At 37.8% G+C, this 27,039-nt stretch overlaps 2 protein-coding genes across 2 annotated transcripts in view; both read left to right on the forward strand.

Moving 5' to 3' along the window:
* The first annotated feature begins 7,001 nt into the window (after positions 1 to 7,001).
* The window catches only part of CASD1 (CAS1 domain containing 1), a 57,210-nt gene continuing 37,172 nt past the window's right edge, over positions 7,002 to 27,039 (forward strand). Inside the window, exons 1-3 of the mRNA XM_047695796.1 lie at positions 7,002 to 7,620; positions 15,141 to 15,237; positions 15,797 to 15,917. Of these exons, the coding sequence (XP_047551752.1) occupies positions 7,053 to 7,620; positions 15,141 to 15,237; positions 15,797 to 15,917 (786 nt within the window). The 5' untranslated portion in view covers positions 7,002 to 7,052. The remainder of the gene's footprint in view (positions 7,621 to 15,140; positions 15,238 to 15,796; positions 15,918 to 27,039) is intronic.
* On the forward strand, positions 15,990 to 21,644 carry LOC125081258 (28S ribosomal protein S11, mitochondrial-like). The gene is made up of 3 exons (XM_047695812.1): positions 15,990 to 16,117; positions 18,815 to 18,848; positions 21,082 to 21,644. The coding sequence occupies exons 1-3, from the start codon at positions 15,990 to 15,992 to the stop codon at positions 21,376 to 21,378; spliced, it is 459 nt and encodes a 152-aa protein (XP_047551768.1). The 3' UTR covers positions 21,379 to 21,644.

A 27,039-nucleotide genomic window follows, 5' to 3' on the forward strand; every position in this document is an offset into this window, starting at 1 on the left:
TATAATTTCCAAATGATTACTGAGATTTCTGTATAATTTTTTCAAGGTGAAATCTTCCAGATTAAAAAAAAAAATGCTACGAAAAACATATGATAAGGTAACTGAGGAATAGTTTAGAATTTCTTATTCTTTTTTGTATCAGTTTTTGAATACCTGAGTAAACACAGATTGGATATTTGGGATTTGTTTTGGGTACACTCAACTTAATCACAGAATCCAAATGCCAATATTTGAATTCACTGTAATAAAAGTAAGTTTTAAATCTACCATAGGAAATTATTCACTTGTCCAAACAAGCCAAAATTCAGTTTGGAAAATATTTATCTATCCCATAGTCTCAAAAATTTTTAGAAGAAAAGTGTATCAATTTTCTCCAGTGTTCTTCATTAAATGACTTTTAATTTAGATTTAAGAAACATTAATTACTTATTAAGTTCAAGGCATATTCATGTATCAAAAGATAATTTTTAGAAGAGGATACAGCATGACTTTCATACAGATATAAAATGAACATGTGTCTAAATTTTTATTTAATTCATTAATTAATGAAGGAACCAGAAGATATTACAATTGGTTCAAAGGAGAATTAAAAGAACCACACATATATGGCATTAGGAATGGTGAAATAAATTTGCTTAACAAATGTAAAACTTCAAAACTGCTCAATATCCACAGAGCAATAATCAACTGAATCCCAATGAGATACAATTTGCATTTCTATGGACAAAAATCATTTGCATTACTATAAGTATTATATAACTTAGAGGAATGTAAAATAACTCAAAGACAATAAAAGATTCAGAGACCCGATAGAATCAGATAATCTGGACAATGCCCACTTTCCCATTGAAGACAACCACAATATCTTGGACCGTTTCTAAGTCTTTCACAAGTTTTCTCTACAAAATACAAAAAGTACTAACTCCCTGTGCCCCAGTGCATAAAATCTAGAAGGAGGGGAATGAAGAAGACAAAGATAAACATAATAACTGAATAGATTATAAAGCACAGTGGGATGTATCCCAAAAGACTGAGCTGATAATTTCCCAATACACACAATCTGCACAAGCACAGAAGATATCTGTTCTGATTGGAGGGCGCCTGTGCTGGGTGCATACTTAAGCACAGATAGAAACAAAGTACCATGAGAAATCTGAGTTATGGGAGCCATTGCCTTACTTCATGGAAGAGACAAAATGGGGCAGTCTTTAAAGGAGAAAATTCTTCTGATTGTGGTAATCATTTCACAGACTGCATAGATCAAATCATCACATTGAACACTAGAAATATAAACAACTGTCTCTGTCAATCACTCCTCAACAGAGCTGAAGTAGGGAAAAAAGAAGACAGGTTTTAAACAAGCAGAATGTGAGATGCAGGGAAAAAAAAGTATTTTAAGCAAACGTTAGAGGAGGAGCAAGGCGACAGATATATAATGTCCCTGGCTTGTAGGTTAGCATGGTTGAAGGAAATGAGAGCTAAATAGAAGACATGGTGGTTTAGGCCAAACCACAGACAACCCTCAATGTAAGAGGCTGGGAATTCTGTGTGTACTGACAGGGAACCCCCAAAGTTTTAAGCAGGGAAATGACAAGACCAAACAGAAGCCTCAGACAGATAACTCTAGCAGCAATTAGCAAAAGAAAAAAAGAGAGAGAGAGAGAGACTGAAAATGTGAGCTATTAGAAAAAGGAGCAGTAGGAACCTACTGCAATGGTCAGGCTGGAGCCTGAACCAGAGCATTCTGGGAGAAGGAAAGAGCCTTAGGAAGCCAGAATAAGCAGCATACGGTAATTCACTAATTAAGTGATTTGGGGGTTTTGACTGTGCACTCAATATTAGTTAAAATTTGAGCATACACCCCTCCAACTAATGCATATTTATTTAGTCATAAAAAATGTACTGGTCTATTAATAAACTAATATAATACATGTAATTTGAAACATTCATACGTGCTCACAAACTTTTTTTGGTCTTAAAGAGAGTGGTTTAATTCGTGTTTGGATGCTTAACTTCTAAACGTCTTGTTAATTTCCATGGCTTCATATTAGTAGTAACTCACCTCCAAGCACCACAGATTTATAGCAAGATCTGTGGTTTACAATGAGCAAATGTAAATTCTCATTTCAAATAATCGGGATAATTTCAAAATTTTTTCTGATTTCTTACAGATTTAAAGTTATCCATGTCTACGTATGTCATGGATGATACATAATCTATGTATATATCTGATATATCTATATGTGTGTATATGAAAAATAGACATTTTTTAAACAAGTAATGTAGTTGATGAAGAACTTGTTATTAGCAGAAGATTCAATTCTATACATTCTTGTTTGCTAGTGCTTTTATAATTAGAATCATCTTCAATTCACGTTTACCATAGGGATTTTTAAGTCCTCTTCTATTCTGTGAGTTTAAATAAAAGTAGATAATACAATCTGTCAATCCATTTGCTAGGCTTATAGGTAAAATATGCTTAAAGTCAACTAATAAGTGAGCTATTGCTGATCTCTTCACAAATGTGAATTCCCACACTCCCCTCAGGATTCCTCTCCATGTGCACTTGACATGACTCTACATACAGAACAAGTTAGAGTACCAGGGAAGCATTTACATGAAATAGTAATAAAACCTTATTTTATTGTAGTTAGGAATATTGAAATAACTTCCTAGATCTATGATAAGCCATTCCTGCCCAGACATGCCACATCAGCAAATCAAAAATTATCTAAGTTTTGTGTCTCTGTAAATGCCCCCACTTAACCAGAAATGCAGTGAGCCAATATGCAAACGCCAAGCTAGCTCTGGACCGTATACTTATTTTCTTGTTTCTTTTCACCCCCAAATTGACTATGTGATGCCAGCCAATTAGATATTGTCTCTTTTTCTTTTCCTTGGTTCTTTATTTTTTTATCCAATAAAAATTCCTTGTCTTCCATCACATTTTGCAATTCTGTGAAAGGAGCTATCCATTTCATAAGATGTTAAGTGAGGTTTGTTTTTATCACCTAAATTATCTTTTAAAATCATTTTTAACAGGAATTCACTAGAAATAGAAGTTTTAGTACTTTGTTCTGACTCTCTAACGGCTCATCTGTGATCACACACCCAACTAAAAACCCATACTTGCTAAGGCAGAGGAGAAAGATGAGTCAAAAATTAGGAGGCATGACTAGAAGACAGTAGTGTCAGTAAACTAAATGGTAAACATAATAGAATGAATGGGTTTCGAAGTTATATAAAGCTGGTTTCCAACACATTGAATCTAAGGTACCAGGAGATACTCAGTGAAGCTATCCCTGAGATATATGAACAAGGTCTAGAGCACATGAGAGGAATCTAGGTTGCATGCACGGATCCAAAGTGATAGTTGAAGCCAACTTGTAACATAGGTTTCCCAAGAAGAAAAGTAAGCAAAACAAGCAAACTCTGAAAAGTACTTACATATAAGGATTTGAAAAAGCAAGAGGATTCTTCTTGGAGATGCGTGAGAAAGGAGAGAGAGAGAAGGCTGTAGTGTCATAGAAGTCAAAAAGAAAAGATTTTAAAAAAGCAAATATTCCAACAACACTGCTCAGGGAAGAAGGATAAAGCTAGGATAAAGATATTGGATTTGGTCACTTAGGATGTGGTTGACATTTGAACAAGTGGTTTAAGTAAAGTAATAGGAGTAGAAGTCAGTTTTCAAGTTCTTAAAAATCAATTAAGCAGTGAAAGAAAGGAAGAAAAGAAAGAAAGAAGGAAGGAAGGAAAGAAAGAAAAAAAGGAAAGGAAAAAAGAAAAGAAAGAAGGAAGGAAGGAAGGAAGGAAAGAAAGAAAGAAAGAAAGAAAGAAGAAAGAAAGAAAGAAAGAAAGAAAGAAAAGAAAGGAAAAGAAAAGAAAAGAAAAGAAAAGAAGCAAGGGAAGGAAGGAAGGAAAGGAAGAAAAGAAAGAGAAGAAAAGAATGAAAGGAAAAGAGGGTAATCACAGATTGTTCCTTCAAGAAGTTCGATAGGGGAGCACCTGGGTGGCTCAGTGGGTTAAAGCCTCTGCCTTCGGCTCATGATCTCAGGGTCCTGGGATCAAGCCCCGCATCAGGCTCTCTGCTTGGCAGGGAGCCTGCTTCCTCCTCTCTCTCTCTGCCTGCCTCTCTGCCTACTTGTGATCTCGATAAATAAATAAAATATTTAAAAAAATAATAATTAAAAAAAAGTTCGATAGGGAGAAGAGAGATTGTGTAGTGAATTAAGAAAAGTGTTTTAAATTGGAAACATTTGAGCTTATATGTAGGGCAAACAGTGAAGAGGAATAAATTGAAGATAGAAATAAAGAAGGGAAACTTATGAGACCAAGTTCTCAAATAGGGATATACCAAGACACAGATGAAAGAGGCAGCTTTAGGGAGAGAAAGGAGGAATTTTTCAAATCTGAAAAGAAGTATAGTTAATAATACTATGTTGGGTATTTCAAAGTTGCTGAGAGAGTAGATCTTAAAAGTTTTCATCACAAGAAAAAATCATTTAATTATGTATGGTGACTGATATTAACTAGATCATTGTGTAATACTTCATATATAAATATATATAAATATATATAAATGTCAAATCATTACATTGCACACCTAAGATTAATATGTTAGATGTCAACTATACAATAAAAAATTAGATCAATATAAACTAATGAATGGATATAGTGAAACAGAAACAGTTTATACCAGAAGATTCTCACCTCAAAATTGTGCTCCTTCTACTGTTCTGGCTGCTCCATTTCATCTCCTTTTCTTGTCCTCTTTATCCCCATGACCTCCTGTGGTAAAATGAGAAATAGATATTTGGTTAGAAGAAGAGGGATAAATGTTGTAGTTGTTTCTGTTTTTAAGTAATGCACATCTGTAAGTGTTCCTAGCAGATGATTTCTCTTTTTATCAGATTATTAGGGGGTGAGGTAACCTGCAGAGCATTACTAAACATTCTGGATGGTTTAGGGGTACGCAAATGAACATGGAACCACCACCTAGTTTTTAACATCATCGGATTTGAGCTTTGAAAAGTTCAGTCTGGTTAGAGGTATGGCAGAGAAGCAGTAAGATTGGATTTTTTTTTTTTTAAAGATTTTATTTATTTATTTGACAGACAGATCACAAGTAGGCAGAGAGGCAGGCAGAGAGAAAGGAAGGGAAGCAGGCTCCCCGCTGAGCAGAGAGCCCGATGTGGGGCTCGATCCCAGGACCCTGGGATCATGACCTGAGCCAAAGGCAGCGGCTTTAACCCACTGAGCCACCCAGGCGCCCCAAGATTGGATTTTTGAGCCAGAATTGAGGAAGATGAGTGAAAGGAATAGGAAATTCAGGCAAGAAATCATGCCTTAACCAAGGCAACAGCAAGACGCTAGAGCACAGACCTCATATTTGAGAGTTATTTAGAAGGGAGAAAGGGAGTGGAGCCAGTGGAGACCTCAAAGTCAATTACTCTTTCTAGATACTTGTCATAGAAGAAAGAGAAATGTAGCAGTAAACACACAGAAATAGTCCCTGAATATATTTCATTAAAAAGAGAAACTTATTGGTAGAAGAGGAAACAGCCAGGAGAGAGGGAGAACTTAAAGAAGACACAGAGAGAGGACGATTGACATAGGGATGACTGATGGGAGTCATCAACACCCCAAGAAAAGGGATGGAAAGAGATTTAGAGCAGAGGAGAGGGATTAGCTTTAAACTAGGGGGAAGGAAGAACGAAGTCCACAAGCTATTTACAATATTTCAGAAAGCCTTCTGGAAATTGCAATTAAATAAAATGTCAAGTTTCTTTACTTTTGGCAGGCATTAAATCAATCCTGCGGGCCAACACTGGTTATCACACGCTGATCAGAAATTCTAATTTGCTGTTGATGACATCATAGAAATTGCTAGGATGTTATTGGCGGACCATATGCTGTTAGCAGAGTTATTTATCTGGTTTTTATAATATCTGATTTAATTCCTCCAGCATGTGATCAACCTTGGATCAGAAGAGTGACAGCCAAAATTAAGCGACCATTTCCAGGGAACAGTGCCTAGTGTTTGTACACTTATTTAACTTTATTGCTTATTAGCATTACATCCATGACAGTGATGTATGTGATTTCATTTAAGTGACAAAATCTTTCAAGATATGGGGTCCACAGATGAAAACATAATAAAAGGAGTTCTTGGATGAAAAGAGTTGGGATGACAAGATCTCAATAGTCCCATCAAATCTTACATTCTATAATTTTAAGAGGGGTTCATAAACACAAGTTCAGGAACGGCTGAATGGGAAAGTTGTAAAGAATACTTGAAAACACCCCACCTAACCAGTGACTCACTTTAAACAAGGCAAATAGATAGGAAAGCAATGTAAATAACCATTTCCATCTGGAGGGCAGCACAGGAGAGACCAAAAAAAAAAAAAAAAAAAAAAAAAAGTGGGTGAGGGCTAACACTTAATAAAAGCAAAGGCATGCTTGCTTTATCGATAACCACAAAACATTAACCAACTTTAGGAGCAGGAATGATTGTCATGAGCACACTTTTTAATGTTTGGCGCATCCACTTAGCCAACCCTTACGTAAATACAAATGAAGAGCGAGGATCTTTTCCCCTCAACACCTACACCAAGCTAGGCTCATTCTGTACCTTCTACTCTGTACTTTGGTGTACCTTCGCCCACTGGAACTGGGCAATTTTTCTTTTTTTAAGTTTCAAGAGAAATGGAGCAAGAAAGTAAGTTTAAGAGTTGACTGGTCTTCTTCGTGGGTTGGGTGCTCCGGCTATCAGCCATTTCAACACCTGGCAAGCATCTAGGATCAGCCAGACTGACCAGACGCCAGGAATATCACATCCACCTGGTTAGGTTCGCGGGGGGGGGGGGGGGGGGGGGGTGCGTAGAAAGGTAAGGAAAAGGGTCTGTTGGGGAAGGGGGGAGTAGAATAACGTGACCTTTAGTTCTGTTACCTCCAACCTGGGCTCAGGTAGTGGCCAGAGAGACAGGAGAAAGCCCCAGGACTCGCTTTTGGGCTAAGTTGGACCCTTTGTCCTCTCTACGCACATCCTCATGTCCCTGCCACCGCCGCCGCCCGCCAGGGCCCATGACCCGGTGACCCCGGAGAGCGGTCTGGGGCCCACGACCCCGGAGCACTGGGCATCCGGACCCCCCTCGCAGGCGCAGCCGCTATTAAGGCAGGAGGCTAAAGGGGAGGAGGAGGAAGGGGAGGAGACAGGCGTCCAGGGCGCCTGGGGAACCGGCACTGCCGAGCAGGGGTGGCGAGGCTGGGATAAAGCCGCCGAGGCGGCCGCGGCCGAGGAGGGGCAGGTGGAGGCCCAGGGCGCCGCGGCGGTGGGGTCAGGCTCCCCGGCGGGAGGCGCGGGTGGCGGCCGCGGGGGCTGGCGGCGGCTCCTCGCTTGGCTGCGGCGGCGGCAGCCCCAGTGCTGCCCCTGTGCGGCGCCCCTTCCCCGCTCCGCCGCGCACTGTTGTCATGGAGGAACCAAGATGGCGGCTCTGGCCTACAACCTGGGCAAGCGGGAGATCAACCACTACTTCAGCGTGAGGAGCGCCAAGGTGCTGGCGCTGGTGGCCGTGCTGCTCCTCGCAGCGTGCCACCTCGCCTCCCGCCGCTACCGAGGTGAGCGGGCCCTCCCCCTGCCTGGGCCGGCCGGGGGAGGAGGCGACGCGGCGGCTGGAGGCCGCCCCCCTCGCCCAACACACGCCCACGCTCACGCGTTCGCCCGCCCGCCCGCCAGCCCGCGCGCCGGGCCGGCGGGGAGGCGGTGCCCCCACGTGCCCCCAGGTGGCCCCGGCTGCGGCCCGGGGGCCCCTGGCCGACTGAGCGGACCCCTGTGCGGGCCGCCCCCAGAAAAGGGCCGGTGGTCCTGGGGCCCCAGAGCCGCCAGCGCAGCGGTCTTGGCAGCAGATCCGGGCCTGGCGCGAGCTGCTTTCGGTGTCCGGGCTCCTGCGAGAGCTGGGCCGGGGATCCGCGCCAGGCCCGGGCCTCGCGTGCACCAGGTCGGACCCTCGGACCTCGGGGGCCAACCGGGGACGCCAAAGGCGGAGGCCGCCCGGCCAGGGGCACCTTTGCCAGAGTTGGGGTCGTCTATTCTGAGCCCTAGGGGTCAGGCTCTTTGGCTTTTGTTTAATCCGGTCTCTGCCCTGTACTGCAGAGCCGAGCTGTTGTTGGACAGCGGCAAGGGCCGCCCCATTTTCCTCAGCTGGCAAAAGATGCCCTTGGCCAAATGGAGGAGGTATCACCCAGCCTCTGTGATTCAGAAAGGTTTAAAGGGTTTGGTTGCACACTTTTTACAAAGTAAAGGCGCTGGGGCAGATAGAAAAGAAGTTTTGGGTTGACAAGAGTCGAGGTGGGCAAGGAAGTTACTACGTTGGAAGCAGTTTGAAAGGAGGCCTTCCGTGTGGGTTTTGAAATTGGTGTGAAGGGTAAAAGGAAATATGACCTTATTTCAAAACGAATTATCTTTCAGTAATCAAGGGATATTTACTTGTCCTTGTTGATTGATTTTTTTTTTTTTTTTAATTTTCTCTGTTAAAATGCCACTAGCAGAGAGGCTGGCAAGCTGAGGGAAATTAATAATGATAGGATCTTTTATTTTTGGCTCTTAGTATTATCGAAGCCATTATCTGGACAGCTCTGGGTGACTATGAGATTAATTGGTCAAGATGTAATGTGTAATGGACAGGTGCACATTTAACGCTATTCCCATTAAACTTTGCACCCACTTTGGCAAAATATCCAGTAAGTGGGGTATTGGGGAGCTCTGTTCTCATCCCAGGAGATCTTTCAAAGTGTAGGGTATTTTGAGCAGTTTTGCTACTTTTTTTTCCCTGCAATTCTTGAGGATTATAAATCTTTAGTACTGTACTGGATGAATATCTCTGTATATAAATGCACTGAACCGATTTTAAAAGATAAATTCTTTATACCCTTTGGCCTTTCTCTTTCACCCTCCTATAGGTCACAGCCATAGATCTGGCTGGGCTTTAGTTCATCCTGGGTGGGTCTAACAGAAGTCAGACACTTTCACATGTAAAGTGAAACTAGCAATGTTGATGCACTCCAGGTTGTTTTGAAGAGAATTTCCTAACTACTATTAATCCTTTTATGTTTGGTATAAGATGACAGTAACCCAACTCGATTTTGTCTGTGTGAGGGTAAATGTTCTAACTGTGGTGCCACAGGGCTAAAGATAAATATCTGGTCCCCCCCCCCCTTTCTTTTTCTATTGTGCTTTTGTCTTTTGATAAGCTTGGGCACTAATTATTATGGTTAGATTCTGTATTTCATCCTTTCAAGATCTGTCATCAGCAGAGAAAACAGAATGTCAGATGGAACTTTATGAGTCAGTGTAGCAATCTGGGGTTGTTTATAAAGCCTCGGCCAGAAGCTAGTCATCAGCTTCCGTAGGTGCTTCGGTGTCTTCAGTGTGAAGCAGTACACCTGGTGTGTGTACTTGCCCAGACTGAATGTCAAGAACTTGAGCCAGAGACTGTTTGGGAAAAATAATGATCCTACCAAGAAGTTTTTAGACATCCTCCTGCTTTGGCAGAGTCAAACTGAGTGAGATGTAATGTTCTTCACACAAAGATAACCCTACACTTGAATCGCATTATCATAAATCTTTAGAATAAAAAAGGACTTTACAGTAGATACAGAGGTTTATGCTTTATGTTAAAATCTCCAGTGTGTGGGTGTGCAGACACCTCAGGCAAGGTAGAGTGAATGCAGCTCGAATACCCATCTTCAGTATCTCTTGCTTTACAAACTATCAAAAGGAAAGAAAGAATTATGTACCAAAGAAAGTAAAGCTTGGTAAACACTACATGCTAACTTTGAGTACTTGTCATATGCCAGATGCTGCTCTACTAAGGGTTTTACATGTTTGAACTCCTTTTGTCTTTACAACCATTCCGTGAAGTAGATGAAATTACCATATTTCTTCCCACCCCACCATTTTTGACATCTCTGCAATCAGGACAAATTCTTAAAACTTTATTACATGTCAAAGTTTAATTGATAACATTTTTTCCTAGTGTTAAATAAAATAGTGATGTGTCTTATAATCAGTGGTCTTAGATCCAGCGAATTACGGTATTATTTACATTTTAAAGATGAGGCATGAGAGGTTAACTTGCCTAAGGACACACAATTAGTCAGTGATTGAGCTAGGATTTACAACCCAGTTAGTCCGCCTCATGCCATTATGTTATAGACTGCCTTTCTCAGAGCTCCTTAGACAGTGGTGATGTATAGAAGATGGAGTGAGAAAGCATTTTCCAGAGGGACATGGATTAAATCATTTAGAAACACTAATTCAGCCTCACAGTACCAATCAAGAGTTTTCCTTTTCTTTTTCAAGTAAAATGGTTTTCTAAAAGTTGAATTTGTAAAACTTCAAAATCTGACCAGCTTACTTTTTATAACCTATGTTTATCTTTTCCCTTCTTTCTAAACTCCAGTCTCACAGTCTAAGTATGCTTTGCCCTTTTATGCATCTCACAGATACCTAATTTTCTCTGCCTGCAGTGACCTCTCTCCTTAAAAGAAAGTGCAGATTTTTCTTTCAGGGTCTGATTCAAATGTCACCACCACAGAAATAAGAATTAGGAATCTAGTGTTTCTATGCAATGAGTACACACTATGTTGTATCATATTAATTTGTATCCATCTTCCCCACACAAACTGTGAGCTTCCAAGGGCATTTTATGCATCTTTAAATCATCTGAGCTTAACATACAGAAGGAACTCCATAAACCATAATTGGACAAGTAGATTCTCAAAGTCCTTATTTCCTTCTGTTTTTCCCCTTTTATTTGGTTCTTTGGGTTTTCATTGAATTTCATGTTCTAATAGTATGTTCTGATCTCAACTTTAGAAGATAGAGGGGTTTTATTTATTTATTTATTTATTTATTTGACAGAGATCACAAGTAGGCAGAGAGGCAGAGAGAGAGGAGGAAGCAGGCTCCCCACGGAGCAGAGAGCCCGATGTGGGGCTCGATCCCAGGACCCTGGGATCCTGACCTAAGCCAAAGGCAGAGGCTTTAACCCACTGAGTCACCCAGGCACCCTGAGGGGTTTATTATTAATATTACTTTCATATAAAGTAGTAGAATGACATTTTAAATAATAATCCTATTAACTATATTTTTCTGAATTTTCTCAATCTCTAATATTACTAAATCACAAAATGTCCATTAATGTTGTGATTACAGATTAAAAACATAATTTCCGTGACAAGAGGCCAATAGCTATAGCCTTAAGGGTAGTTCCAATCTGGATAAATTTTAATTTTTTATTTGATAAACTTGTCTCAAATGCCTTAATTTTCTTGAGATCTAATTCCTTTCTGTCACCAGGCATATTAAATGCAAATATTAAATATCATGGCATGTTTGGGAGAAAAATGAGTTCAAAGTTCAGAAATTAAAGTAAGAAGGAAGCAACTCTTGGTCTCTTAGCCTTTTCTTTCTTTGCCGGAAAGATCCTGATCTATATGACAGCATCTGTAATAGAGGCCACTCCTAGTTTGTCAAAAGAAAAATGTAAAAGGTGATTTTTCAACACAGACCAAAGTGTGACCTTGCTGAATTTTGGGCAAACAAACATTACACAAATCATGTTAAAAACTTTGTGGTCTGATATTTTCATGGTTGGTAGTATGAAACAGATAGCTTTGGTAGGATGATTTAGGCAGTCTAAGGTGCAGAATGCCAGAGGTATTCTATTGAAAGGGAAAAACAAGTTATGGTTTACTTAGCACATTAGATGTTTTCTTTAGTTGTTATATTTTGTTTTTCAGCCTTTTTTTTTAACACGTGTTTGTCTTTTTACTTACTTGGGCCTGGCGCAAGCTGCTGCTGGGGTCCGGGTCCAGGTCCAGGTTGTTTTTAGTATCTTTCTATTATAGAAAAATTAGACATAAAAACCTGAGACTTTGGATTAACAAAATGCTTATGGTTAAAATAATAGACTGAGGAGGAGGACAGCCATTCATCTAGATAATCTTAGTATTGGAGATAGCTGAAGTAGATCGTTCTCTCCCTTTAGTTGTATGTGTGTATATTTTTTTGTATTTTGTTTTGTTTCTAGCTTGATTCCCCCGAGCACTTGGCAACTTGCATCTCATACTAGTTGTTTTAAACTAGCTATCAAAATTATATGAGACAAATGAAAAGGATTTTTCTGGGATTTTTTTGTTTTCTTTTGTTTGGGGTTTTTCTGGGTAGATTTTGAAAGGGAAATATGTGCCAGCAGATATTTATGTATACTTAGTATACATGATAAAGATGTGGGACTTAAATTTATTTTAACATCTAGATTACATTTAGTGATTTGGTCCAAAAATACCTCTCAGGAAAAGGGAGCTTGTTTCAGAGTCTGGAGTTTTGTGGGAGTTTTCTTTTTTAGATTAGGTTAATTTATTTTCAATTAGATTAAATAGTAGTTATTATCACCACTACTTATATTACTTTTCAGACAAGTATAAGAAAGTCTCTTGCCTTTTCGGTTGTCTAGTTAGCAGTTCTTTTACTTTTCTAACAGTTCTTTATATTAGATCCTATCTATTAAAATAGCTGATAAACATTCTATCCTCTGACGGAACTTCAACCAATACTATACAGAGGCTATCGATTTCAGATACAAAGATTACTAAAAAAAAAACTTTGCATCATAAAATATATTAAGAAGCGTCATCATCAACTAGCAGTCAGTAGCAAATTAAAAGTTTCTTTCCTGGAAATACCAGTAATTTCTTTTTCTTTTTCTTTTTTTTTTTTTTTTAAGATTTTATTTATTTTGAGAGAGAGCACAAGCAGGGAAGTGGCAGGTGGAGGGAGAAGCAGGCTCCTCACTGAGCAAGGAGACCCATGCTGGACTAAATCCCAGGACCCTGGGATCATGACCTGAGCTGAAGGCAGACGCTTAACTGACTGAGCCACCCATGTGTCCTGAGACCAGTGGTTTCTAAAATACGATGTTTCTAATGCCTTTTGGTTAGTGGCAACTCTAGATCTGTTTAGGGGGTGGGCGCAATATGGATTCATCAATCTATAGCTATTTTTTTCCCACTAGCTGAACTACTAAAAAACAATGTGTGAGTGGTAGTAGTGAGGAAAAAAGAACTCTGCCTTTTTAAACACATTTTCTGGTAGAGAAAAGACTGGTTATTTTAATATGTTGGTATTATTGTACTTCCATCTTCATAAAACCATATTGAAAACCCTGTAGATACTTAACAAATAACATAATTCCACAGCTGAAGGTGTGTTTCTGTTTCAAATTCTATTTAAAAAAACAATAATTAAATAACAACAACAAAAGGAAGGGAGATAGAAGAAAGAAAAGGAAGAAAAAGTCCACAGAATTAATGCCTAGTTATTTGCAACTTCTATTAAGTTTTTTAGAAAATACAAATTACTAACTTTTTGCTTGGTTTGTAGATGTATTTAAAGAGTTAGAAATGCTGTAAGTGTGGAATTTTCATTCTAATTTTAAACATTTACTAGATTTTTAATATAGAACCATTATAAAGGAATGAAGCAGAAGGATGTTCTTAGGAAAAAAACTTAATTGTGTGTTCTTATAGTCCTTTCTTTACTCCTTCTTGATTATTTATGTATCTTAATTTTGTTTTTTAGAACTAGAATTAGTTTTTAATAATTGGAAAGAATTAAGAACTGATTATTTATTGTTTTCCTACAGAGATGTTATTAAAAAATCTTTAAATACCAAAAAATAAAAAATAAAAAAAAATCCTGCACAGGCTACATATATAATTGCAAATTTTTAAATAATTTATATTTTTGCTTTCCCTATCCTGTTTTCTACCAGCACAACAATGCAGTATTTTCACTTCTCTTCCTGTTCCATTTTAGAATTTATGACACTGAAATAACAGCACCTTCATTATTTATGCATACCTATCTTGTATTTGTATCACCTTTTATCTGTACGTTGGCCAGATAAATGGATAACCAGCGGGGAAAAGAGATGTGTTCTTTTACTTTAAATATTGTTGGGTGTTCTCTGTCCCCACCCTAAATGATTCAGTACCATTTTTGTGCCATAGTGTTCCTCTCTCCTGACCTTAACTATTTGTGACTTTTAATAAAGAACTAGAAAGTAATTTAAATAATATGTATATTTTATTGTAACCCCATGGCTTTTCTAAATATCTTGTTTTTCCCTTATCCATTTGACATATTTGGACTTTTTTAATGCCTCCAACTCCCTTTTAAACTCCTTGAGTCATGTAAGCTAATGTCCAATAAAATGGCCAAAGGAAAAAGGGGGACCATCTCTCCCATTTATACAAAACTGAAGGGTTTCCCAGGTGTGGAACTTTCTGTATGAAACCATGACAGCCTCAACCAAACTAGGAGGAGTTGGCTGGCTGATGAGCAGAAAGGAAGGCAAGAACATCAAGAGAAGTAGAGAGGCTGAATATTAATAACTGTGAAATCTATATTTGTTATTGATACCAATACTATATGCCTTCAGCCACCATGTAGCTGACATAGTTCTAAGTCTTATCTTTGTAAATTATAACAGGGTGAAATTTTGGTCAGCTCAATAGGAAGTTCTTAAATAAATCTTCTGTTTGTGCATTTACAGAATAGGGCTAGCATACTTCCTCACAGGGAAGTTGTGAAAATCAGGGAATAGGTTTATATAAAATATCTTCATTACTGCTTTTCCAGTTGTGCAAATGGATTATACATTATAGTAATTGAATAAAGTAATTGAAGAAGCCATTTCTTCTTTTTTATTCCTTAAACTTTTCTTTTTCAACTAGGAGTGGTAAACAGATATAAGGACTAGTTTGAGATCATGTCCCTAGAAAAAGACCTGAAGCAGAAGGCAGTTCTGAATATAGCATTTAAAAATATAGCATTTAAAAATTAGGGGTCCCTTCTACAGTGAAGCATCTGTCATTAGTGGCTCTTATCCTCTTGAATATTAATGTATTGATATTTTCTGTGCTTCTAATGGATGAGTAATATCCACCTAGAACATATAGTGAAGCATAGAAAACTTTGTATTTTTTCATCTCAAAGAGCTTACATGAGGTCAGATAATCAACATACAAAAATATGACTATAGTTTACCACACTGTTTGTTGAACCATTACAGGCAATGACTCATGCGAATACCTTCTCTCAAGTGGCAGATTTCTCGGAGAGAAAGTTTGGCAACCTCACAGTTGTATGATGCATAAATACAAAATCAGGTAAGGTTTCTTCATTTTGTTGTTTGTTTTCTTTTCTAGCATGGGTCTTAATATCTAGTGGATAGTGGTTACTGAAGCAAAGAAAATACTATATGGTACTTTTCTCTATGATGGTAGAGAATTGCTGACAGAGTGGAGGTGGGGGCGAGCCCAGATGAAGATTCCTGCCAAAAGCATTAGGGAAATAAATTGTCCAAGCTTCTTTAACTCGGGTGAGAGAGAATCAGGCCCAAGGCAGTAGGTAGCCTGTGAGTGAAGGACTGTAGCTTTAGGGCTTGAATATCTACCTCATGGAGTTATTCTGAGATGACAGATCTAAAGCACTTGATACACTTAAAGTGCCTCTTAAACACTTAATAAATGAGGGCTGTAATTATTGATCATTGTAGAGTTAGTTTATCGTCCATGGGCTGGTTGGTTAAACAAACCTGGCCACCTATCTCTAAAACAATGTAAGTGTGTGTGATAATCCTGTACTACTTTCTTCACAAACTATGTGCTTTGAAATGCCAACATGCTGATTTTATTACTGCAATTAATGTTTCTTTGTTGATTTCAGTGAAGCAAAGAACTGTCTTGTAGATAAACATATTGCATTTATTGGCGATTCAAGAATTCGTCAGCTGTTTTATTCTTTCGTAAAAATAATCAATCCCCAATTCAAAGAAGAAGGAAATAAGGTAAAACTTACCTATTCTCTCCATTAGGGTATTGCTTTAGAAGTTAACCACCTGGGTAGTTATAGGAGGAATATGCCTCTCCACATTAACGAAGAGAACTATAAAAGTTTTACTTTGGTTTTGGGAAAGGTGGAGGGGGAAAGGGATGGTAGCCATAATGGGGAACATAATGGAGAACACAAGAAGAAGTGGTGGATAAGGTACTAGTAAACCTTTTATACTGTAAACTACTAATTTTCAGAAATAGTAAGTTCTTTCAGTAGAAGAACATTTTAGAATTCCTTAGAAAGAACACTAAGAGCAAATATCCCTCATTCTTCTTTTCATATTTTGCCATATTTCTTTTTAATCGCTTAAAAAAGTGATAATAATCTTGTAATCTTTTAGCATGTACAATTTTATGTCTTGCTTCTTTTTCCACCACTTACCATAATTCACCGTATTATTATATAATCAATATAAGTATCTTCATAATGGCAATGTGTTATTGAGTGGATAGATGTATAATTTTATATAATTTTCTTTTCTTTTTGTAATTTTCTATTTTTTCTTAATTTTACAATTTAAAAAAAGGACATTCTTGATTACATCTTTGCATGAAAACTCTGCTTTTTAGATTATTTCTGTAGAATTGAATCTCTGTAGTGCAAATATTAAGTTAAAGAATACAAACATTTTTAAAACTACTGATTAAATTGCTAAACTATTTTAATTTACGCTGCTATTAGCAATGTCCATCAGGACCTAATTTTCTGCAGCTTTGCTAGCACTGGGCAATTATACTGTATACGTGAAACAACAGTGCGACAAATTTCTGCTCTTTTTATAGAAAATTTCTGATTTTAAAAATGTATCTGTCTTTGAAAACTAACAAGAATGGATCTCTCTACATATATTAATTTGTTGATTAGTTAATATTTTGTGGATTACCTCATCCTGTCTTTCTTTTTATACATTTTTAAGTGATCCAAAATTCCAGTCCCTGTCTTCAACTGTAGATGATTGGGAGTGGGTGATAGCAGGGAGAGAAAAGTAAAATACAAGAATGTTTAGAATTGTAGGGGGAATAGGTAATGATTTTATGATGAAAATCTGCTTGTTACCCTCAATTTACCCTGTGGTAAGGAGTTGAAAAATGAGGGACTTCCCAGCTAAGTATGTATCTAGTCAACATAGTCACTACATCCTTGGGAACTATTCCTGTGAGAAGAGTCCATTGGCTATTCGAGATTCTGTCCGCTAGGAAAGGCTAGTATAGATTTTAAATTTGAACAAGGGTAAATGATAAAGTCCACTATTCATTTATTTTGATATCTGTAATTGTATTTTTCATTTGTATTTATAGACACAAAATTATACAGAAAGGTTGAAACTATTTCATGATATGAGATTATCACAGTTTTAAAGTAAAATACTTTCAGTGAACTTGTAAAAAGTAGAGAGATTTCTAACTTCAAAGAAGCAGTTTTAATATTTCTAGGCTAGTGTGAATTTCTGAAAATTGGAATAATGGATTTGGCAGCAGTTACTTTAAAAAAAAACAAACAACAACAAAAAAACTATGATTTAGTTTACAGCCAAAAGTAGGTACAATATGGTACATTGTTTCAGAGCCCTGGTTATAACACTAGGTTTCCAGTCTTTATTTTCTAGAGGTGCTCAGTTAACCCACAATAATCAAAAAAGATACATTTAGATTTGTGTGCATTTAAAAAAGAAACAAAGACAGTTTGTCCTAGTCTAAGAGAAACAGTTGCTGAGAAACTAGTTCAAACTGCTGGTGGAACATTTGCCGAAATGTATTTTACTTAGTTCCCTTGTCTGAACACCTTGAAGACAGAGATTGTGTATTATCACTATTATTTTTAAAATACATTTCTTGTGTCTTGCAAAACCTGGCATATTGTAGAGGCTGATTATTATTATTTTAGCCTTGGTATGGGTTTCTTTGGGAAGAGTAGAAGTATTGAAGATAATTCATTTGAATTTTTCTTCTCCGTGTTGAGGCAAAAAAAAAAAAATTACGCTGTAGAACAGGACTCTTTTCTCAAATTCCATTTTGTGGAAGACTAGTTCTGCAAAAAGCTCTGGTCAGATAAATTTGGGCAGAGCTGGACATCATGTCTCCCTTTTAGATGGTTTTACTTTAGGCTGGGATGTTAAAAACTTGAGAAGTCTTGCAGTAAAACAAACAAAAAAAGCTCTGTTTGTGTTGCTTTCAGGTAGAGTACAAACTAGATACTCTGGGGGCCCCTTCGACCTCAAACCAGCTAGATCCCAGATTAAAAAATATATACTTGTTGATGTATTTCTAGACGTTGAGGAAATGGGAGGCACTCTCCAGAAAAGGAGCAAACCATGAGTCAAAACCAGAGTTGGGAACAATAATAGCAGGCACTCAGTGGAGGTTCAGGCTGGCCTGAAGACAGATGCCAAAGGCTGCAATGCTTTGTATGTAGAAGGCGAAGCTTTGGGCCAGCAGATTTCTCAGTGGTAATATTGGAAGCCAGAGGACACTAGAATAGTAACTTTAAACTTCTAAGACAAAGGAAATTTCTATCTAGAATTGTGTACCTAGCATACAAATGTCTATTCTCAAAATTTAGAACATTTTCAGATAAACAAAAGCAATAAGGGTTTACTGCTGGATAGATTTATAATAAAGGATTTTCTAAGGCATAAATGGAAGAAGGGAAATAATTCAGAAAAAAATGATCTGAAATATAAAAAGCAGTGGTTAAAGAAAATCCTAAGGAGGTATGTAAATCGAAAGTGTATAAAATTATAATATCTTTTTACACTTTATAAAAAGCCAGTATTAAAGAACTGGCTAATAATAGCATGTAAGTTCAGAGGGATATGATCACAAAGTTTTCTAAAGTTCTTTATTCTTTTAGGTATTATCTTACTTTAGAACTTAAGTTAAAGATGGTAGTAAAATATCAAGAGCAAGGGCTAAAAGGATAGAATTAGGATGTATGAATTCCAAACCAGAAGAAGAAAAAATTTAAACAAAACCAAACTCCTCTAATACCAAATATATGTCCCACACATACATAACATGTGCACACATGTATATACTCATACACGTGTTCGTATCTACCTATACAAAACCATATATGTAAAAAACCATAAATGTAAAAATCACTTTTTATATATATTCCACATATATTAAAAAAAAACTGTGTGAGGGAGATAGAAATCAAAAAGTACAATGATAAAAACATTTATAATCAAAATAAGTGCAAGTAGTCTAACCTTGTCAAGTAAACACGGATTTTCTGATTGGCTTTAAAAAGAATTTTCAGGGGCGCCTGGGTGGCTCAGCGTGTTAAGCCGCTGCCTTCGGCTCAGATCATGATCTCAGGGTCCTGGGATCGAGCCCCGCATCGGGCTCTCTGCTCAGCAGAGAACCTGCTTCCTCCTCTCTCTCTGCCTGCCTCTCTGCCTGCTTGTGATCTCTCTCTGTCAAATAAATAAATAAAATCTTTAAAAAAAAAAATAAAAAAAAAATAAAAAGAATTTTCAGCTGCTTAGAAAGACCTATCTAAAACAAAAAGCTATGGAAGGTTTTAATTAAAAATGAGAAAAGATTTACTAGACAAATACTAAAGAAAGATAAGGCATATTAATATAAGACAATAGATTGTAAGGCAAAAGTGTTATTAAGGATACAGATACTTTTTAATGACAAAAGTTTCAAATCACTAAGATTTTAAACTCGTGGGCATGAAATAAATTAACCTTAAAATGTATAAAGCAAAATTAATATGATTACAGTGAAGAGTTGACAAATCCTCCATCAAAGTGAGAGAATTGCTCACTGCTCACGCATTTAATGATAGAACAAGCGGAATTACTAAGCATATAGTTGACTAGTAACATGCTGCTTTTATGAACTTAACAGGTCAATACTTAAAGAATACACTAAAAAATCAGAGAATATATTTTTTCAAAGCACACGTGGAATCTTTATGACAACATATTGGGCCATTAACCAAGCCGCAACAGTATCTGAGAAGTGGTATCATTCTTTCTCTACTAGATAAGTTCCTTTATTTATAACTTAACCTGATAAAAATTCTAGAAGCCCACCGTAAATGTTCTGAATGGTGAAATGTCAGACATACTTGTGTTAAATTCAAAGAGAATACAAGGATGTCCATTATTTCTGCTTATATTCAAAATTGTATTAGAGGTCTTACCCAAGGAAAGATAAAGATGTAAGGATTGGAAAGAGATAGACTCAGAATTTCATATGATATAATTATCTACAAAGAAAACTTCGAAGAATCTATAGAAAATTACTAGATACATTAAAAATTTTAACTAGATAACTGATACTATGATGAACATACAAAAATTAATTGTAGTAACTCAATAAAGCTGTTAAAAATGAAGTGCTTGTCTACATACCAGGAACATAGAGTTCAAACTCATTTAAAAATTACTGTGTATAATATTAACAAAACCATATGGTACATAGGAATAAGCCTAGCAATGTGGAAGGTCTGTATGTAGAATTATCATAAAACTTTATGCTAGCATAATTTAAAATGATAAATGGGAGATATGTACTGTATTCTGGAATGGGAAGAATCAATAGTGTAGAGATGCCAGTTATTTCTAAATTGACCTATAGATCTAATGTAATTTGAATAAAATTCTGACAGGATATGTTGTGGAACTTTACCAGCTGATTCTAAATTTTGTGTGGAAGGGCAGTGGACCAAGAATAACCACAACAGGTCTGAAGAAAAAGGCAGAAAAGTCTTATTTTCCAATATCAAGATTTATTTTAACTCTGTCGTAATTAAGGCAGTGTGGTATTGGTAGAGCTAAACAAAGAAACCAATGGAACGTGATCTAGAGCTTTAAAATAAACATGTGTGGGGCACCTGGGTGGCCCAGTCAAGTGTCTGGCTCTTGATTTCAGCTCAGGTTGTGATCTCAGGGTCCTGAGACTGAGCCCTGCATCAAACTCTATGCTCAGTAGGGAGTCTGCTTGAAATTTCTCCGCCTCCCCCAACTAAGTAAGTATTTTAAAAACATAAATACATGAGTATAAAGAGACTTAATAAATAACAGAGATGCCATTAAAGATCCATGGTGAAAAAGAAGTCTGTCCAATTAAGGATGCTGAGGCAATTGGTTATGTAGATAGAAAAAGGTTGTCTCCGCCGCTAACCAGCCCCTCGCCCGCACTTCCTGTGGCACAGAGGGATTCCGGAATGCCAAGAAGGCCACGGGCATAGCCGCACAAACAGCAGGCATAGCTGCCGCGGTGAAAGCTGCAGGCAAGGGCGTGACCCACGTCCGAGTGGTTGTGAAGGGCCTGGGCCCAGGGCGCTTGTCTGCCATCAAGGGACTCACCATGGGGGGCGTGGAAGTGATCTCAATCACAGACAACACCCCCATCCCGCACAACGGCTGCCGCCCCAGGAAGGCTCGGAGGCTGTGATGGAAAGGAAGCCTGTCCCTGAACTGTCCTCAAGTCCCATCTCCAGCTGGACAGCATGTCGGAGCTCTCTCTGGAGCCGGGCTTGCTGGAGAACCCTCAGGGAGCAAGGGGGAGCTTTGCCCCCTCTCATGATGGCCTTGCTTGTTCCTTCAACTGGAGACCTGTGTCCAGAAGGGACTCAAGAGGACCCCCAGGGCAGCTGCAGCCCAGACTCCGCAACCAGTAAACGCTGCCTCTGCTCTGCAGAAATAAAACGCTTTCTACCACCTGTAAAAAAAAAAAAAAAAAAAAAAAAAAAAGTCTCACATCATCAAGTAAAATACTTTCTAGATAAATTTAGACTTAAATATGGAAGCTAAATTTTTTAAACCTTTAGCAAAAAAAAAAAAAATTTTTCAGGGAATATCTTCAGTACTTCAAGTAGGGAAAAGTTTCTTACATAAGAAACAAAAAGTGCTAACCATAAAATGAAAGATGGATAAATTCCCAGACCTTATGATTAAGAGAATCTGTTCATCAAAAGATACCTTACAGGGGTGCCTGGGTGGCTCAGTGGGTTAAAGTCTCTGTCTTCAGCTCAGGTCATGATCCCAGGCTCCTGGGATTGAGCCCGGGGTCCTGGGATCGAGCCCCACAACAGGCTCTCTGCTTCCCCATCTTGCTCTCTGTCTGCCTCTCTGCCTACTTGTGATCTCTCTGTCAAATAAATAAATAAAATCTTAAAAAAAAGATACCTTATAGAAGAAAAAGCAAGCTACGAACTAGAAGATATTTATAATATACATCCAAGAGATACAAGGATTCAGAAAAAAAAAAAAAAAGACAATCCAGTGGAAAACAAAAGAAGAAAAACATGACCAGGCATTTCAAAGAAGAGGAAACATAAATCCTAGTGTAAATCTGAAAGGTGTTTAAACATTTGTAATTTGGAAATTTCAAATGAAGACCATAGTGAGATACCATGATATACCTACTTTAGTGACAAATTAAATTTTACAGTGGCAAAAATATGAAGTCTGTCAAGATTTATTAAAGATTCTGTATCTCAAACTGCTGGTGAGAGTATAAATTGTTAGAAACACTTCAGAAAATAACGTCCATTATCATGTGAGGGTGTACATTTGTATAGCCTGTGAACCTATAGAACTATTATTAGGGAAACTCTTAATTATTCATTTATTAAGAAACCTATACAGGAAGGTAACTGTCAGTGCTGTTTATAATCTAGATTTGGTGCATTGTAGCAAATGGCCTAGACTCTACAAAAATAATAAACATAATATTTTATATATATAAATACAATAAATTGATGTACAAGGGTTTTATTTTTTTTATTAACATATAAAGTATTATTTGTTTCGGGTACCGGACTCTGATTCATCAGTCTTACACAATTCACAGCACTTACCATAGCACATACCCTCCCCAATGTCCATCACCCAGCCTCCCTCTCTCTCCCATCACCCTCCACTCTAGCCACCCTCAGTTAGTTTCCTGAGATTAAGAGTCTCTTATGGTTTGTCTCCCTCTCTGGTTTCGTCTTATTTCATTTTTTCTTCTCTTCCTCTGTGATCCTCTGACTTGTTTCTCAAACTCCACAGGTTAGAGAGATCATATGATAATTGTCTTTCTCTGGTTGACTTATTTTGCTTAGCATAATACCCTCTAATTCCATCCACATCGTTGCAAACAGCGAGATTTCATTTTTTATGGCTGCATAATATTCCATTACATATAGATTTTTTTTTTAATTTATTTATTTGAGAGAGAGAGAGTGGAGAGGTCAGAGGGAGAGCAGACTCCCCACCGAGCAGGGAGCCCGATGTGGGACTTGATCTTGGGCCTCCAGGATCATGACCTGAGGCAAAGACAGTTGCTTAACCAACTGAGCCACCCAGGCACCCCTATATTTTTATCTTTATCCATTCATTTATCTATGGACATCTAACCTGTTTCCATAGTTTGGCTATTGTGGACATTGCTGCTATAAACACTGGGGTTCATATGCCCCCTCAGTTCACTACATTTGTATCTTTGGGGTAAATACCCAGTAAGTGTAATTGCTGGGTCATAAGGTAGCTCTGTTTTTAACTTTTTGAGGAACCTCCATATGGTTTTCCAGGGTGGCTGCACCAGCTTGCATTCCCACCAAGAGTGTAGGAGGATTCCTCATCTCTGCTAACATCTGTTGTTTCCTGACTTGTTAGTTTTAGCCATTCTAACTGATAGGAGATGGTATCTCATTGTGGTTTTGATTTGTATTTCCATGATGCCGAGTGATGTTGAACACTTTTTCATATGTCTGCTGATCATTTGGATGTCTTCTTTGGAGAAATGTCTGTTCATGTCTTCTGCCCATTTCTTGACTGGATTGTTTGTTCCTTGGGTGTTGAGTTTGATAAATCCTTTATAGATTTTGCTAGCCCCTTATCTGATATGCCATTTGCAAATATCTTCTCCCATTCTGTCATTTGTCTTCTGGTTTTGTTGACTGTTTCCTTTGCTGTGCAAAAGCTTTTGATCTTGATGAAGTCCCAGTAGTTCATTTTTGCCCTTGTTTCTCTTGCCTTTGGTGATGTTTCTAGGAAGAATTTGCTGTGGCTGAGGTTGAAGAGGTTCCTGCCTGTGTTCTCCTCAAGGATTTTGATGGATTCCTGTCTCACATTTATGTCTTTCATCTATTTTGAGTCTGTTTTTGTGTGTGGTGTCAGGAAATGGTCCATTTTCATTCTTCTGCATGTGGCTGTCCAATTTTCCTAACACCATTTGTTGAAAAGACTGTTCCCCCCCCCCCCCCCATTGAACATTTTTTCCTGCTTTGTCAAAGATTGGTTGACCATAGAGTTGAGGGTCCATTTCTGGGCTCTCTATTCCATTGATCTATGTGTCTGTTTTTCTGCTGGTACCATACCGTCTTGATGATTACAGCTTTGTAATAGAGCTTGACATACAGAATTGTGATGCCACCAGCTTTGCTTTTCTTTTTCAATATTCATCTGGCTATGCTGGGTCTTTTCTGGTTCCATACACATTTTAGGATTATTTGTTCCATTTCTGTGAAAGAAGTTGATGGTATTTTGATAGGGATTGCATTGAATGTGTAGATTGCTCTAGGTAGCATAGACATTTACAATATTTGTTTTTTCAATCTATGGACATGGAATGCTTTTCCATTGCTTTGTGTCTTTCAGTTCTTTCATGAGTATTCTATAGTTTTCTGAGTATGGATACTTTGTCTCTTTGGTTAGATTTATTCCTAGGTATCTTATGGTTTTGGGTGCAATTGTAAATGGGATTGACTTCTTAATTTCTCTTTCTTCTGTCTCTCCGTTGGTGTATAGAAATGCAACTGATTTCTGTGCATTGATTTTATATCCTAACACCTTACTGTATTCCTGTATGAGTTCTAGCAGTTTGGGGATAGAGTCTTTTTGGATTTTCCACATAAATTATCATATCACCTGCAAAGAGTGAGAGTTTGCTTTCTTCTTTGCCAATTTGGATGCCTTTTATATCTTTTTGTTGTCTGATTGCTGAGGCTAGGACTTGTAGTACTATGTTGAAGAGCAGTGGTGATTGTGGACAGCCCTGCCATGTTCCTGACCTTAGGAGAAAAGCTCTCAGTTTTTCTCCATTGAGAAGGATATTCATTGTGTGCTTTTTGTAGATGGCTTTTATGATATTGAGGTATGTACCCTCAATCCCTACACTGTGAAGAGTTGTTTTTTTTTTTTTTAAAGATTTTATCCACTTATTTGACAGATAGAGATCGCAAGTAGGCAGAGAGGCAGACAGAGAGAGAGGAGGAAGCAGGCTTCCCGCTGAGCAGAGAGCCCAATGCGGGGCTCGATCCCAGGACCCTGGGATCATGACCCGAGCCAAAGGCAGAGGCTTAACCCACTGGGCCACCCAAGCACCCCTGTGAAGAGTTTTAATCAAGAAAGGATACTGTACTTTGTCAAATAATTTTTCTGCATCTATTGAGAAGATCATATGGTTCTTGTCCTTTCTTTTATTAATGTAGTGTATCACATTGATTTGCAGGTGTTGAACCACCCTTGCATCCCAGGAATAAATCCCACTTGGTCTTGGTGAATAATCCATTTAATGTACTGTTGGATCCTATTGGCTAGTATCTTGGTGAGAATTTTTGCATCCATGTTCATCAGGGACATTGATGTGTAATTCTTTTTGGTGTGGGTCTTTGTCTGGTTTTGGGATCAAGGTAATGCTGGCCTCATAAAATGTGTCTGGAAGTTTTACTTCCATTTCTCTTTTTTGGAACAGTTTCAGAAGAATAAGTATTAATTCTTCTTTAAATGTTTGGTGGAATTCCCCTAGGAAGCCACCTGGCCCCAGGCTCTTGTTTGTTGGGAGATTTTTGATTACTGCTTCAATTTCCTTGCTGGTTATGGGTCTGTTCAGGTATTTCTTCCTGGTTCAGTTTTGGGAGTTTATACATCTCTAGAAATGCATCTATTTCTTCCAGATTGTCTAATTTGTTGGCATAGAGTTGCTCATAATATGTTCTCATATATTGTTTGTATTTCTTCAGTGTTGGTTGTGATCTCTTTCATTCATGATTTTATTTATTAAGTCCTTTCTCTTTTTGATAAGTCTGGCCAGGGGTTTATCAATCTTAGTAATTCTTTCAAAGAATCAGCTCCTAGCTTCGTTGATCTTTTCTACTTTTTTTTGGTTTCTCTTTCATTGATTTTTGCTCTAATCTTTTTTATTTCCCTTCTCCTGCTGGGTTTAGGCTTTATTTGCTGTTCTTTCTCCAGCTCCTTTAGGTGTAGGATTAGGTTGTGTATTTGATACCTTTCTCGTTTTTTGAGAAAGGCTGGTAATGCTACATACTTTCCTCTTAGGACTGCCTTTGCTGTATCACAAAGATTTTGAACAGTTGTTTTAGTTTTCATTTGTTTCCATGAATTTTTAAAATTCTTTTTTAATTTCCTGTTTGACCCATTCATTCTTTAGTAGGATGCTCTTTAGCCTCCATGTATTTGAGTTCTTTCCAACTTTCCTCTTGTGATTGAGTTCAAGTTTCAAAGCAGTGTGGTCTGAAAATATGCAGGGAATGATCCTACATATTTTGGTACCAGTTGAGATCTGATGTGTGACCCAGGATGTGATCTACTCTGGAGAATGTTCCATATGCACCAGGGAAGTATGTGTATTCTGTTCCTTCAGGATGGAATATTCTGAATATATCTGTGAAGTCCATCTGGTCCTGTGTGTCATTTAAAGCCCTTATTTCTTTATTGATCTTTTGCTTAGATGATCTGTCCATTTCAGTAAGGGCAGTGTTAAAGTCCCCTACTATTATTGTATTGTCAATGTGTTTCTTTGATTTTGTTATTAATTGGCTTATATAATTGGCTGCTCCATGTTAAAGGCCTAAATATTTACAACTGTTAGATCTTGTTGGATAGACCCTTTAATTATTATATGGTATCCTTCCTCATCTCTTATTATAGTCTTTGATTTAAAATCTAATTTGTGTGATATAAGGATTGCCACCCCAGCTTTCTTTTGATGTCCATTAGCATGGTAAATTCTTTTCTTCCCCCTCACTTTCAATCTGGAGGTGTCTTTGGGTCTAAAATGAGTCTCTTGCAGACAGCATATCAATGGGTCTTGTGTTTTTATGCAGTT

This window comes from Lutra lutra, chromosome 11 (genome assembly GCF_902655055.1).
Source record: "Lutra lutra chromosome 11, mLutLut1.2, whole genome shotgun sequence".
NCBI classification, from domain to species: domain Eukaryota; kingdom Metazoa; phylum Chordata; class Mammalia; order Carnivora; family Mustelidae; genus Lutra; species Lutra lutra.